We start from the raw sequence: 13,912 nt of genomic DNA on the forward strand, positions 1-13,912 counted from the left end.
AAAAAAAGTTTACTAAAATAAATAAGAAGACACATGACACCAACATAAATGCATTTCTCGTGTTTGTTGGTTCTCAGGTACTGGGTTAGATGGTAAAGGATGCTACAGTGAACAAGGCCACAAGTCCCAGTCCCTTCCGTTGAGCAGCACACAATGTGGTAACATAGTTGTAAATATGAATAAACCTAATATAATGTGATAAGGTAATAATGATGCTATGAGTGAGATGCCATTAGAACCAGGTGAGGAAGACTTAATTCTGGTTAGTGGGAGTCCTGAGGAGCTGGGGGTAGAAAACAGACTGTTAGGGGAAGCTACAGATAGGCAGATGACATTTGAGATAGATCTCGAAGACAGTCACCACATAGATGGAGATATTTTCAACAAAGGAACCACTAGATATAAAAGTATCTAAGTGTGAAGTGTATGTGTGATCCGGAATGGAATGAAATAGGTAGTAATGGTTGTAGAAGAGGACTGAAGAGTTAGGGCCACACAAAAAACCTTGCGGATGAAACCAACAAGGTCAGATCTTAGCCTGTGGATAATGAGAAGTGAACACATGCTTAGTCATTCATTTAACCAACTAGCCAGTCAGCCACTTTTGTTGAGGATCTGCTACATGCAGACACTACTTTAGGTGCCGAGAATACAAAGATGGTCATGCTCAGTCTACCAGGAAAACATATGTATAAAAAACAAAACAAAACAAAACCTGGGTATATGCCCCCTTGAGTCTGAGAGTGACACGGTCAATTTTATTTTTGATCACTTTGGAACCAGTATGAAGGATGGATTGAAGGCATTCATGTCTTGATGCTATCAGATCAGTTAGGAGACCAGGTGGCTGTGATGAGCAGGCCCAAAATCAACAGATTTCAGAGGCATGTTTACTACAGTTAAGTGGAAAGTGAGGAGACTTCTGAGATGAGGCTGGAGGTCTAGTTCAAGAGACTAGTTGGGGAGTGAAGACCTTTGTCAAGGTAAGAAAGGCAGGAAAACTGGTGTGGGAGAAAACTGATAAATCGAGTTGTCCAATTGATGAGTCAAAGTGCTTGAGGAGTCAAAAAGAGGACTCAGGAATAAGATGACAAAGGAAAATGAAGAAACACAGAAACATGTATTCAAAAAGAAAAGAGAGAAAAGTGGTCATATTGTCAGATGCTACAGAAGTTCTTTTGGTAGAAGCATCTTTAATTTGTCAGTGGTTTTGCCCATTTATTTCAATTGAACCATTAGGAAAGTTGACACAAGAGGACACATAAATCTCATCAGCATGCCATCTTGTACTTACCTGGTCCCATGTTGGAGATTTAAGGGTAATCCAAACACAAGTTTAAAAGGGTTAATACAAGCCCCACTTTCCTTGAGTTAAAAAAGCTGATTAAACATATTAGTTTACAAGGTCTGTTCCTTAATTGTAGATTGCCGGAAGAATAAGGAAAATAAGAAATGATGCATTGTGTAAACAGATGATCTTATCACTTCCTTCAGGGATATTAATGTGGGGTCCATGCATGGGCACCAGAGAGTCTATGATGACCCTGAATTTGTCTGTACAATGTGTATGTATATGAGCATGTACATTTTTAAAAAGTGTATAGCTTCCATCAGATTCTAAAAGGCTTCCATGGCTCAAAAACAACAACTGAGGACCACTGCTTCAGAGCATCTAAGGATTATCTATGACTGCCACCCCCAGATAACTGAGAGCCATTTCCAAAGCTTAGCAAGGAATTGTTGAAAGAGAATTAGCTTGAGTTATGAGTGTCAGCAATCGGAGCTTAGGTACAGTCTGGAGGAAATGGACAAAGAATCCCAAATTGTTTCCATGAGTGAGCATGCTTTCCAGAAGACACACAATGGATGTCTTTTTACCACCACACTGTCATTGTTCACCTTTCCATCACTACCCAGACCAAGTTTTCCATACTCAAGCAGCACAACTTTCAGAAGCTGCCATGTTTCTCTGATCAATTAAAAAGCAAAATCCACTTCTAGTGAAGAAATGGAGAGAAGTAAAATAATTGCTGGAGGAGAGAGTGAATTCAACTATGATATAAGAACTTTCGTAAATATCACAGTGTACTCCCAGTACAATAATAATATGATAATAAAATTTTTAATTGTTTGGGGAGCAGATGTCTATGTTCAAGTAGAACCTCTCTTGATCACAAATCACATTTGCTCTAAATTCAGAATGTGAAGTCACCACTGCAGTCCTAAGGAACATGCATGCCAGATTGAACTGAATGGGACAATCAGGCCAGGTAGGGTAAGAAGTAGCACTGGGCTGATCTAACTGGAGCAGAAAATAAAAGCATTTTCAAGGGATAACAGGAGCCTATTCATTGCAGGAGTTCCCAAATGGTCATCAACAATGCACATAAGCAGGTCATGTCCCAAGCCACTGACTAGTGCTTGCTTTGTATTCTTTAAAACATTCCTTGCAAGAGCAGCTTTTACTCTCCTCTCAGTCACTGCTACTGTCCTAAGCCAGACTTTTTTTTTTCGTTTATTCATATGTGCATACAATGTTTGGGTCATTTCTCCCCCCTACCCTCCACCCCCTCCCTTTCCCCCCCACTCTCTCCCTTCTCCTCCACCCCCTCTCACTCCCCTCCTACCCCCTTGCTTCCAGGCAGAATCTGTTCTGTCCTTATCTCTAATTTTGTTGAAGAGAGAGTATAAACAATAATAAGAAGGACAAAGCGTTTTTGCTAGTTGAGATAAGGATACTATACAGGGAGATTCCTCGCATTGCTTTCGTGTACAAATGTGTTACATTCTAAGTTGATTCTTCTCGAACTGACCTCTTCTCTAGTTCCTGGTTCCCTTCTCCTATTGGTCTCTGTCACTTTAAAGTTTCTGCATTAGTTCCTCTGCATTGAGGACATCGAATTCTATCATGTTTTTTGGGTTTCTTACCTATCCTCATATTTCCCTTGTGTGCTCTCGCCTTATCATATAAACCAAAGTCCAATAACCTTGCTGTATTTGCCCTTGATCTAAAGTCCACATATGAGGGAAAACATATGATTATTGGTCTTTGGGCCTGGCTAAGCCAGACTTTTTTCTGGAGTTCTGTTGCTCAGCCAGATCACAAGATGGCATATCACGCCCAAAGTGAAGAAGCCAGTTAGCAGGAGAAAGTGAAGTGAAACAAGTTAGCCAGATGAAACACTGATCCAGGGAGTAGGAGACAGTCTGGATACTAGAAAAAGGAGTTGGTGAGCCAGAGAGGAAGGAAGCCAGATAACTGAGGCATGGTGCTGGAGAGAATGCAGCAGATGGATGATCAGAGAGACAAACTGAGGAGTAATATAAAGCTTCTGAGATGAAGCAAAGGGTGGGTCTGTCTTAGCTCAAATTACCATGACCTTACATGCAAGCTGGCAGCAGTCTTCTTGAAGGGGGATGGCATCCTTTATGAAGCTGGGACAGGTTGGCAGCGCCATGGGATTACACCATACAGCTTTCAATCTCTCTCTGGATAGCATCTTACTTTCTGGAGAAACTTGGTGGAGTAGTTAGAACATAGACTCTGAGGCTTGGCAGACCTGGTTCAAATCCCATTCCACCACTTGCTAGTTATGGAGCCTTGGGAAATTTAATTAGCCTCAACTAACTTCTTTGTGTCAGGACTGCTAAGTAATCAAATGGTGAAAATATCACCTCTCAAGAATACTGTGCCCCAGTACCACCAAAAGAAAAAAAAAAGAATACTGTGAGGATTGTGATAAAAGGTAGGTATTACTAATATTTTTGAGACAGAGTCTCACTATGTCACTCAGACAGGCCTGGAATGCACTATATAGCATGGGCTGGCCTGGAACTCAAGATGCCTCAGCTTCCTGAGTTCTAGGATTACAGACATGTGCCACCATGCCCATCTCATATGAAATGTTTTGTTTCATTTGAAGTGATAGGGATCAAACCCAGGCATTGTGCATGCTAGGAAAGTGGTCTACCACTGAGCTATATCCCCACCCTTGGTATTACTAATATTAAGGATAATAGTCTTCTCAGCTTACAAATACTCCCAGCCATTGTTACAACCCCCATCCCTACCCCCACTGAACTAAACCAGCTCTTAGGAAAAAGTTGGAAATAGTTATCTGAGAGTTGGTGGCTTCTATATAAAATTCAGGCTACACAAGTGTTGGCGAGGATGTGGGGAAAAAGGAACCCTCTTACACTGCTGGTGGGAATGCAAACTAGTGCAACCGCTCTGGAAAAAAATTTGGAGGCATCTTAAAAATCTAAACATAGATCTGCCATATGATCCAGCAATCCCATTCCTGGGGATATACCCAAAGGAATGTGACACAAGTTAATCCAGAGGCACCTGCACACCCATGTTTATTGCAGCACTACTCACAATAGCCAAGTTATGGAAACAGCCAAGATGCCCCACTACTGACAAATGGATTAAGAAAATGTGGTATCTATACACAATGGAATTTTACTCAGCCATGAAGAAGAATGAAATCTTATCATTTGTAAGTAAATGGATGGAACTGGAGAACATCATTCCAAGTGAGGTTAGCCAGGCTCAGAACATCAAAAATCGTATGTTCTCCCTCATATACGGACTTTAGATCTAGGGCAAATACAGCAATGTGGTTGGACTTGGGTCACATGATAAGGGAAGAACACACATGGGAGGTATGGGGATAGCTAAGAAACCCAAAACATGATAGTATTTGATGTCCCCACTGCAGAGGAACTAATACAGAAACCTTAAAGCGACAGAAGTCAATATGAGAAGGTGATCAGGAACTAGTGAAAAGATCAATTAGAGATGAATCAACTTGGGATGTAACACATTTGTACATGGAAGCAATGCCAGGAATCTCTCTGTATAGCTATCCTTATCTCAACTAGATAAAACGCTTTGTCTTTCTTATTATTACTTACACTTTCTTCAACAAAATTAGAGATAAGGGCAGAACAGATTCTGCCTGGAAGCGGAAGTGAGGGGGAATGGAGGGGAGAGGGAGAAGGTGGGGAGGTGGGGGGAGAAGTGTCCCAGACAATGTATGCACATATTAATAAATGAATTTAAAAAAAAGAAAAAGCTTACAAAAAAATTTCAAGCTAGAATGGTCTCAAGCATAGCCTCTTTTGAAGAATACCCTTCAAGAAAGTTCTTCATTGAAAAAAAAGCAAGGAACATTAACTGACTTTATCTTTTCTCCTCTCACCCTACCCCATTCCACAAGCCATGAGCAATAACCAAAAATGTGTGTGCCTCGTTACCCAACTCCTACTTGGCCGGGAGGGAAGTGTTTTGACATATTGGTCGCAATATCAGTTTTAAAAAGAATAAGAAGGTTCTAAGTCCTGTGTGGCAAATGGGAAGGTATTAACTGGGGTAAGTGCCCCTAGAACTCCTCTGGCCTACATGAAGTCACCAGCTAAGTTGCAACCATCAGATCAATCCAGAAGTGCTGAACAGCATATTTCCCTTTAGAAATGTTTCCTACTTATTAATGCTCCTGCTAGACAGGAGCTTGGCCTTTCCATAAATGGCTTCCTCCCTGCATAGTGCCCTCTGCTGGGCTTCCTAGCCGCTGACATCCTGTGATGTCAGCCAGTGTAGCTCTTTCTCACAAGTAGGCTCCTTTGTAGTATGACAACCTAATGCCTGTTGGGCAGTAGCTCCACCGAGAAGCAATATAAACAGGACCCAGTTTTTAAATTTTCTCCGTATATTAACCTTTTAACCCCATGTATTATTTCCCTATTGCTGCTGAAACAAATTATCACAAACTTAGTGGCTTAAAATGACAGATTTATCTTCCAGTTCTTCAGGCCAGAAATCTGAAATCAATTTCACTGGGTTACCATTAGAGCATGATAGGCCATTTGCTTCTGGAAGCTCTAAAGCAGGATGTGTTTCCTTCACTTTTCTGGCATCTAGAGGCCACCTGCAATCCTTGGCTGGTGACCCCTTCCTTGTAATCACTCCAACCTCTGGCTCTGTTGTCATATCTCCAATACTGCTCATTGTGATCACCTAACTCCCTCTTATAAGGATCCTTGTGATTGTATTATCAGGCCCACCTGGAAAATCTACAATAATATCTATATCTCAAGATCCTTAATCACATCTGTAAAGTAGCTGTTGATATGTAAGGTAACATGGGTTCCAGGGATCAGAACATGGACACCAATGGTGGGGAGCATTATTCAACCCACCATGTGGAGAATTCTGCAACAAGGAGTAACAAAAAATCATTAGACCAGGAGCAAGGAGAACTGATTCCAATCCCAGATCTTTCATCCCTCCCTAGTTGAGTAACCTAGGGTAGGTTCCCCAAGCATTAGCTCCTTCACTTGTAAATGGGAATAATAATGACCCTCGCCCACAATGTATTAATTAAATATAGAAAAGTTCTTTCATAGCATAGTAACTAGCACAGAGTAGGAAAGTGGTAATTGCTAATATGGAAGACGTTTTTGTGGAGAGTGATGGGATAAGAAGGCTACAACAGTTAAGATGAAAAATAAAGTGCGAAATGAGAGAGAGAATAACAAAAATTGAAAACAGGACTGGAAAGATAAATGGAGAAGTATACAAATTTATATATTTTCTTGGGCTCAGGGTAAAACAATCCTCGTTTCCACGATCACTGTCCTTTTATAGACAAAGAAGAGCTTCTATTTTCTCTCAGCCAACCATCTTTGGAAAAAAAAATCTCAAAGCATAAAAGTGATCGCTTAGCTTGAAGGTCAGAGGTAGAAGAAAGTGAAAAGGCATGGAAGCACAAACTGGCAATAAAAGGGACAAAATCCAGTCTCTAGGGTTGATGTTAAACAGAGTAAGTCCTTTTTTTTTTTTCTGGGGTTTGAACTCAGGGCTTCATGTTTGCAAAGCAGGCACTCTACTGCTTGAGCCACACCTCCCAGTCCGTTTTGCTCTGGTTATTTTGGAGATGGGGTCTTGTGAACTATTTGCCCCAGCTGACCTCAAATTGCAGTGCTCCAGATCTCAGCCACCCAAGTAACTAGGATTATGGATGTGAGCCACTGGAGCTCACGAAGGACAAACCCTTCATTGCCATCCACAGGCCACACACAAGGTTCTAACCTGCCTTCAAATATCCAACATGTTCTGCTTACAAGCTGGGTAGCCTTGGGCAAATAAGTCACCCTCACTGTGTGCCTTGATTTCCTCATCTGTAAGGCCAACTTATTAATAGTGCCTACCTTACAAAATTGCTGTGAGGATTAAATGGGAGTTTTTTTAAAAATCATAAGTGGACCCAGGCTCCTCTCTATATCGATTTGTGACCTGATTTGTCAATCAGCAATATATCTTGGAAGTCTATGTCAGTACATACAAACCTATCTCATTCTTTTCACACTACTGTGTGATACTTCATAATAGTGTATTACCAGTCCAGTCATTCAGGAAGAGATATTGAATGTCACTGTCAACTGTCCTGACAGATGGGCCTTCACTGCTACTTTGGGCAAAATGTAGCTAAATCATTGTAGGCAGATGACTAGCTTAGGCACAAGAAGTCAGGTGCAGCTTTTCTTGGCTACCATCCTAGAGCTTCTCTCAGGGGCCTGGATCTGATGGAAAGCCTTGTTGAAGCCTGCATTCTCTACTTTTATTCTTGCTGAAAACTCTGCTCCTGAGTCCCATGTCATTAGGGAGGATGAAATGCCCTTCTTCATCCTTGGTGATAGCCCACAATTACCAGCTTTTTGTATACTTGTTGAATAGTTTGATCAGAGAATAATCCCTTCTTCCTTCCTTCTTTCTCAACCACAGTATGTTTGCCTTTTAGGTACTCTAGTCTGAAGACCCCAAGAGCCAATAGAGTATCCCATTGGGGCACAACTGTAAGGATCAGCCACCACTCTCCCAGGAATGAGTCACGTTCCCTGTGGCCTTGACCTCATATCATGGGCACACTCCTAGGACACACAGGGTGGTATGGAAAAAGAAGTAGAAAAAAAACAAGGAAAATACAGAGGTGAGAGTAGGTAAGAAGGAAGGGAGAAAACAGACTGCATAGGGACTGAAACCCAAGTCAACGGAAGTCATGTTTCACACTGCTGCAGGAATTCCCTCTACAACTGTCCTGACAGATGGGCCTTCAGCCTCTGCGTGTGTATATCCAATGAAAAGGAGACCACCGTCTTTCAAGACTGCCTATGTTAGTTTAAATCAGTTCCTAAGAAGACACAACAGAAAACAGGAAAAATCTAATGGCTAAAAGAACTAGAAAGACTGGACCCTGAGTTCAAACTCCAGGACTGCAAAAAAAAAAATGAATGAAAGAAAGAAAGAAAAGAAAAGAAAACTAAATATTTAATGCATGAGCAAAGGTAAATAGACTGAAAAGAACATCTGTTGAATGATGAAGGAGGAAGAGATCTGGGCAGCAGAGAATACCAGTGTGTTGGGCAGAATAATACCCCCACAAAAATGTCTACATTGTAATCCTTGGAACGTATGAATATATGACCTCAGTTGGCAAAAAAGGACTTTGTATGTGTGATTAAAGATCCTGACACAAGGATGTTTTCCTGGTTTGCCTGGGTAGACCCAATGTAATTGCAAGGATCCTTGCAAGAGGGAGGCAGAACCGTCAGAGTCAGAGAAGATGTGACTGTGGAAGTAGAGGTCTAAGTGATACGTCCAAGAGCTAAGGAATGAGGCAATTTCTAGAAGCTAAAAATGCAAGGAAAGAGATCCTCTCCTAGAATTTCCTGAAGGAACACACCATTGCTAACACCTTGATTTTGGCCCTGGGAGACCCATTTCAGACTTCTGGCCCAGAGAACTCTTAAGATAGTAGCTCTTTGTTGTTTTAAGCCACTACATTTGTGGTGGTATGTTACAGAAGCAAAAGGAAACTGATAAAACCAGGCATGTGAGAATAGGAGCGAGCAAGGACAACTTTAACATGCATACAGATCATCTGGAGATCTTGCTAAAATGTACTCTGCTTCAGGTCTTTGCAAGGCCTGAGATTCTACATTTCCACCAAGCTCTCAAGTTATGCTTCTGGTACACACTTTCACTAACAGTGTGTTAATTTGATTAACAGAGACTAGAAGACTATCATAATACCTGTATAACATCCTACAGTTTGAACCAATAAAGAAATGGGCAAGTTCAATGCAGAGAAACTAAAGCAGATACCTTAAAAGCAACTGAGGCCAATAGGAGAAGGGGACCAGGAACTAGAGAAAAGGTGAGATCAAGAAGAATTAACCTAGAAGGTAACATACATGCACAGGAAATTAATGTGAGTCAACTCCCTGTATAGCTATCCTTATCTCAACTAGCAAAAACCCTTGTTCCTTCCTATTATTGCTTATACTCTCTCTTCAACAAAATTAGAGATAAGGGCAAAATAGTTTCTGCTGGGTAGCGAGGGGGTGGGGGGGAGAGGGAGGGGGTGGGGGGAGGGGGGAGAAATAACCCAAACATTGTATGCACATATGAACAAAATAAAAATTTTTTTAAAATCCTACAGTTTATGAAGCTTTTTCACATCCATCATACTTGATTTACCATTCTCACAACCCTGTGATGTAGGTATTATTGTCCCTATAATACACATCAGAGAACCAAAGCTTTATCAGAAAGAGGAAGTCATTTGCCTAACCAAAGTCAGATATGGAACCCAAGAGTTCTGACTCCAGAGCCTGTGCTTTTGCTACTAGACTATGGTTCTCAATCCCAGCTAAGTTTCTGGATTGCCTAAGGAATTTTTTAAATTGCAGATGCACAAGTCACACCCCATTCTAATTATGTCAGAATGCTTGGTACGTGGGACCAAAGAGCAATATTTTTTGGAATCACTGCTGATTCCAATGCAGTTAAGGTTAAGAACCATTGCACTAGAGCAATGCTCCTCAAAGTGTAGTCCCTTAGCCAGCAGCAGCAGCTGGAAATTTATTACAAATGCAGATTCACAGGCCCACTCCAGACATACTGAATCTGAAACTCTAGGGTGAGGACCAGGAATCTGGGTTTTTTTCCAGGTGACTCTGATGCACTTGCAAGTTTGAACATCAGCCAGCTTGAGTCCATCCATACAGGAAATGAAAAACTGGGGAAACACAAGAACACCTTAAATTCAGGTACAAAATTAGATTCTAAAGAACTGAAATCAGCCTCTTAAACTTGACATGTACCAAAGAATAAGAACTGTTCTCAGACTGACAACTGGAATATCGAGTCCCCATGAAACAGTTTTTCTGAGCCTTTGCAGAAGACACATCTGCCATAGGCCCCCTCAGACTGTCAAAACATCCTGGAATATATTTGCCTCCAACACTACACCTTGCTCTCCACTCTCTCACTGAAAACACTAACCTTTCCCATTTGTGCTCTCAGCTGAACTGAGTAAATAAGCTCCTAACTACTCTTCTTCCCACCCCTCTCTTCTTGGTATCCAAGATGAGAGTAGCAAGCAAAAGGTTAGTGCTAATATATCTGAGCAAATGGCCATACGACCTAAATGGAGTGACTTCCACAGCTGCCGTCCCTGCACCCATTTCACCTGCCTCAGCAATACTGCCACCCTTTGGCCTAACTCCCCACCCATGAGCTCTATCTCTGGAAAATTCCACTGCTAAAGAATGAGCACATATGTTTTTGACTGAAGCCCACCTCTTCTTGTCAAAGAACCTTGGGTCTATAGGATGAAGAAAGGCAAGACTGCCAGCCGCTACTCACTGACCAGGGACACAGCCCACCACAGTATGGAAACAGTTCCCAATGACTACACCCAAGAGTCAACAGCTTAAGATAGGGAATGGGCTCTATTCTAAACCAAATGATAGCTGTTAACTGTTATTTGCCTTGTCTTTCCTGTCTGTCCCTCTGAATTCTCAATGAACTGAGATCTAAGGGTGAGAAATAGGGGAACTGTATACCCTGTTTGAGAGAATTAGCATTTGGGGTCCTAGGAAACAAAACATAAGAAACACCTTAAATATGTGGTGATGTTCCTGAAAGGGTTGTGGGCCCCTCAAATAACTAATTTATCCTCACTTCCCACTTCAAACTAATTATCATCACTTGCCTGATTAAAAGCATTCATAGTATTAACTGAAAATTATTTATTAAGCAAATGCTTAATTAATCTGAGATTAATTACTAATCTGGCACGTAAGGCTTAGGAAGAATAGTGTAAATTTAATATCAAGCTATGAAGGAAGAATGATGAGAGTCAATTATATCTTTTGCCCAACAGGAGACCTGATGAATGTCCCCGTACCTTCAAAGTCCTTGAAGCATCAATGAAGGGAGAGGTCCTGGAGAGACAGCATGTGCCAGGTACTTGGGTGTTGTCTAGTAACTTGGTTGTTGGAAGGGGAGGGACTAGCTCAGAGCTCAGGGAGAGGTCTGCCTTGGGATTTCTGCCTTCAGAAAGCTGGAGAGGCAGGAGGTAGAGGACTGAAAAAGAGGGTGAGTAATTCTTAGTGACATCAGTCACTAGAGGTGGCAAGTTGCCAACCTGGACTGCCAGTAATGGCCAGAATTACACTGTGGCTCTGAACTTACAGCTCATCTTTCCCTGGCCCATGAGAATTTGAGGTGGAGAGACAGAATGCCCTGGTAAGTGGAAGTTCTGCCACTTCAAGACATGGAGTCATCTTTCCCATTTGGAGTGATCCTTGCTGTCCTGACCTTCCTCATCATTGCTGTTAATGCAATAGTGGTTGTGGCTATCCTGTTGTCAATCCACAAGAATGATGGTGTCAGTCTCTGCTTCACCTTGAATCTGGCTGTGGCTGACACCTTGATTGGTGTGGCTATCTCGGGGCTAGTCGCAGACCAGTTCTCCAGCTCTTCTCAGTCCACACAGAAGACCCTGTGCAGCCTTCGGATGGCATTTGTCACTTCTTCTGCAGCTGCCTCTGTCCTTACAGTCATGCTGATTGCCTTTGACAGATACCTAGCCATTAAGCAGTCGCTCCGCTACTTCCAGATCATGAATGGGCCCATGGCTGGGGCCTGCATTGCTGGGCTGTGGTTGGTATCTTACCTCATTGGCTTCCTCCCACTTGGAGTCTCCATATTCCAGCAGACCACCTACAAGGTGCCCTGCACCTTCTTCTCTGTGTTTCACCCAAGGTTTGTGCTGACCCTCTCTGTCGCTGGCTTCTTCCCAGCCGTGCTCCTCTTTGTCTTCTTCTACTGCGACATGCTCAAGATTGCCTCTGTGCACAGCCAGCAGATCCGAAAGATGGAACACGCAGGAGCCATGACTGGAGCTTACCGGCCTCCACGGTCTCACAGCGACTTCAAGGCTGTCCGCACTGTATCTGTTCTCATTGGGAGCTTCACTCTGTCCTGGTCCCCCTTCTTTATCACTAGCATTGTACAGGTAGCCTGCCAAGAGTGCAACCTCTACGAAGTGCTGGAACAGTACCTATGGCTGCTCGGTGTAGGCAACTCCCTGCTCAACCCACTCATCTATGCCTATTGGCAGAAGGAAGTGCGGCAGCAGCTCTACCACATGGCCCTGGGAGTAAAGAAGGGGCTCACCTCCTTCCTCCTCCTTCTCTCAGCCAGGAACGGTGGCCCAGAAAGACCCAGGGAAAATTCCTGTCACATCGTCACTCTCTTCCACTCAGAGCTTGATGGCTAAGATGGTAAGGAAGGAGAAGTTTCAAAGTGCCTTATCCTCTCCCCACTCTGGATCCCAGCTAGGAGTTCACATGGAGCTAGGTGAATGACAGAACTTGCCTCAGGCAATTGACCACTCCACCTCCCACATCCCCTCATCCCCAGGATGAGGAAAATGAGGCATGGTCCTGACTTGCTTCTATAATCAGTATCTCCACTTGCAAATTTCCATTCTTCCTTGCACTTCTTTTTTTTGAAATGGGCCTGTTTCCTTAGAGGTGTGCTCATTAATAGCCAGAAATATACTGCTAAAAAGACGTTTGCATGTGAAATCCTATTTTTAATGTATCAGAACAACACTGTCCAATGGAAATAGAATGCAAGCCACATACATAACTTTTAGTTTTCTAGTTAGTAGCCATGTTAAAAAGGAAATAGGCAAAATTAATGCTAATACTTTTTAAAGTCACAAGCTTTAATTTTTAAATTATTATTTTAATTATATATACTTATGGAGTACAGTGTGATATTTCGATACAAGTGTACAATATATATTGATCAAATCCAAGTAATTAATATTTCCATCTCCTTAAACATTAATGTTAATGTTTTATTTAATCCAATATATCCAAAATATTATTGCTTCAACATGTAATCAATATAAAAATTACTATTTTTTTCATACTAAATCTTTGAAATCTGATGTGTATTTTATTCTTTTTTCAATTCAAACTAACCATACTTCAAATACTCAATAGCCATATGTGGCTTAGCAGCTCCCACACTGGACATCACAGCACTTGAGAAATTAGGTTTTCTTTTTAACTGTTTATTATAGTGATTAACTACAAAAATGCGCTCATAAAGTAAGGAGTTCCTGTACCTCCTGCCTTTCCTAATGTAAATCAGAGATTGCATACAGTGAGTTTGCATAAAATACCTGAGTCTGAAGCTTGTCTTTTCCTTTGGGGTTCAGAATGTTTCTTTGGGAACTAGTGTATCTTGTGATTATTTCTGCTATTACCCCTCCCAGTCCATCACCTTTTTAACTCTCTGGTGCCCCTTCGCCTTGGTTTCCTCCTGTGTCACTTGTAGCTACTTGCTGAGGACAATGATAAACCACAATCTCTGAGGTACTGGAAGGGAAGAAAAGGAAAAGAAGTATATACTAAGGCATGCACTTCCAAGCTCTCCAGACTGGACCCACTTTTCTCCTCAGAGCTAGACTTTCTTCCCATAGCAATTTTTCAATACTCCCAAATTTGTATTTTCTGAGAAACTCAGCTGCAAATGATGCCA

At 41.9% G+C, this 13,912-nt stretch overlaps 1 protein-coding gene across 1 annotated transcript; it reads left to right on the plus strand.

Moving 5' to 3' along the window:
* The first annotated feature begins 11,627 nt into the window (after positions 1-11,627).
* Gpr119 (G protein-coupled receptor 119) lies at positions 11,628-12,635 on the plus strand. Its single transcript, XM_020161428.2, has one exon. The coding sequence runs from the start codon at positions 11,628-11,630 to the stop codon at positions 12,633-12,635; it is 1,008 nt and encodes a 335-aa protein (XP_020017017.1).
* Positions 12,636-13,912: the final 1,277 nt, after the last annotated feature.

This window comes from Castor canadensis, chromosome X, assembly GCF_047511655.1.
Source record: "Castor canadensis chromosome X, mCasCan1.hap1v2, whole genome shotgun sequence".
Classification (NCBI taxonomy): Eukaryota; Metazoa; Chordata; class Mammalia; order Rodentia; family Castoridae; genus Castor; species Castor canadensis.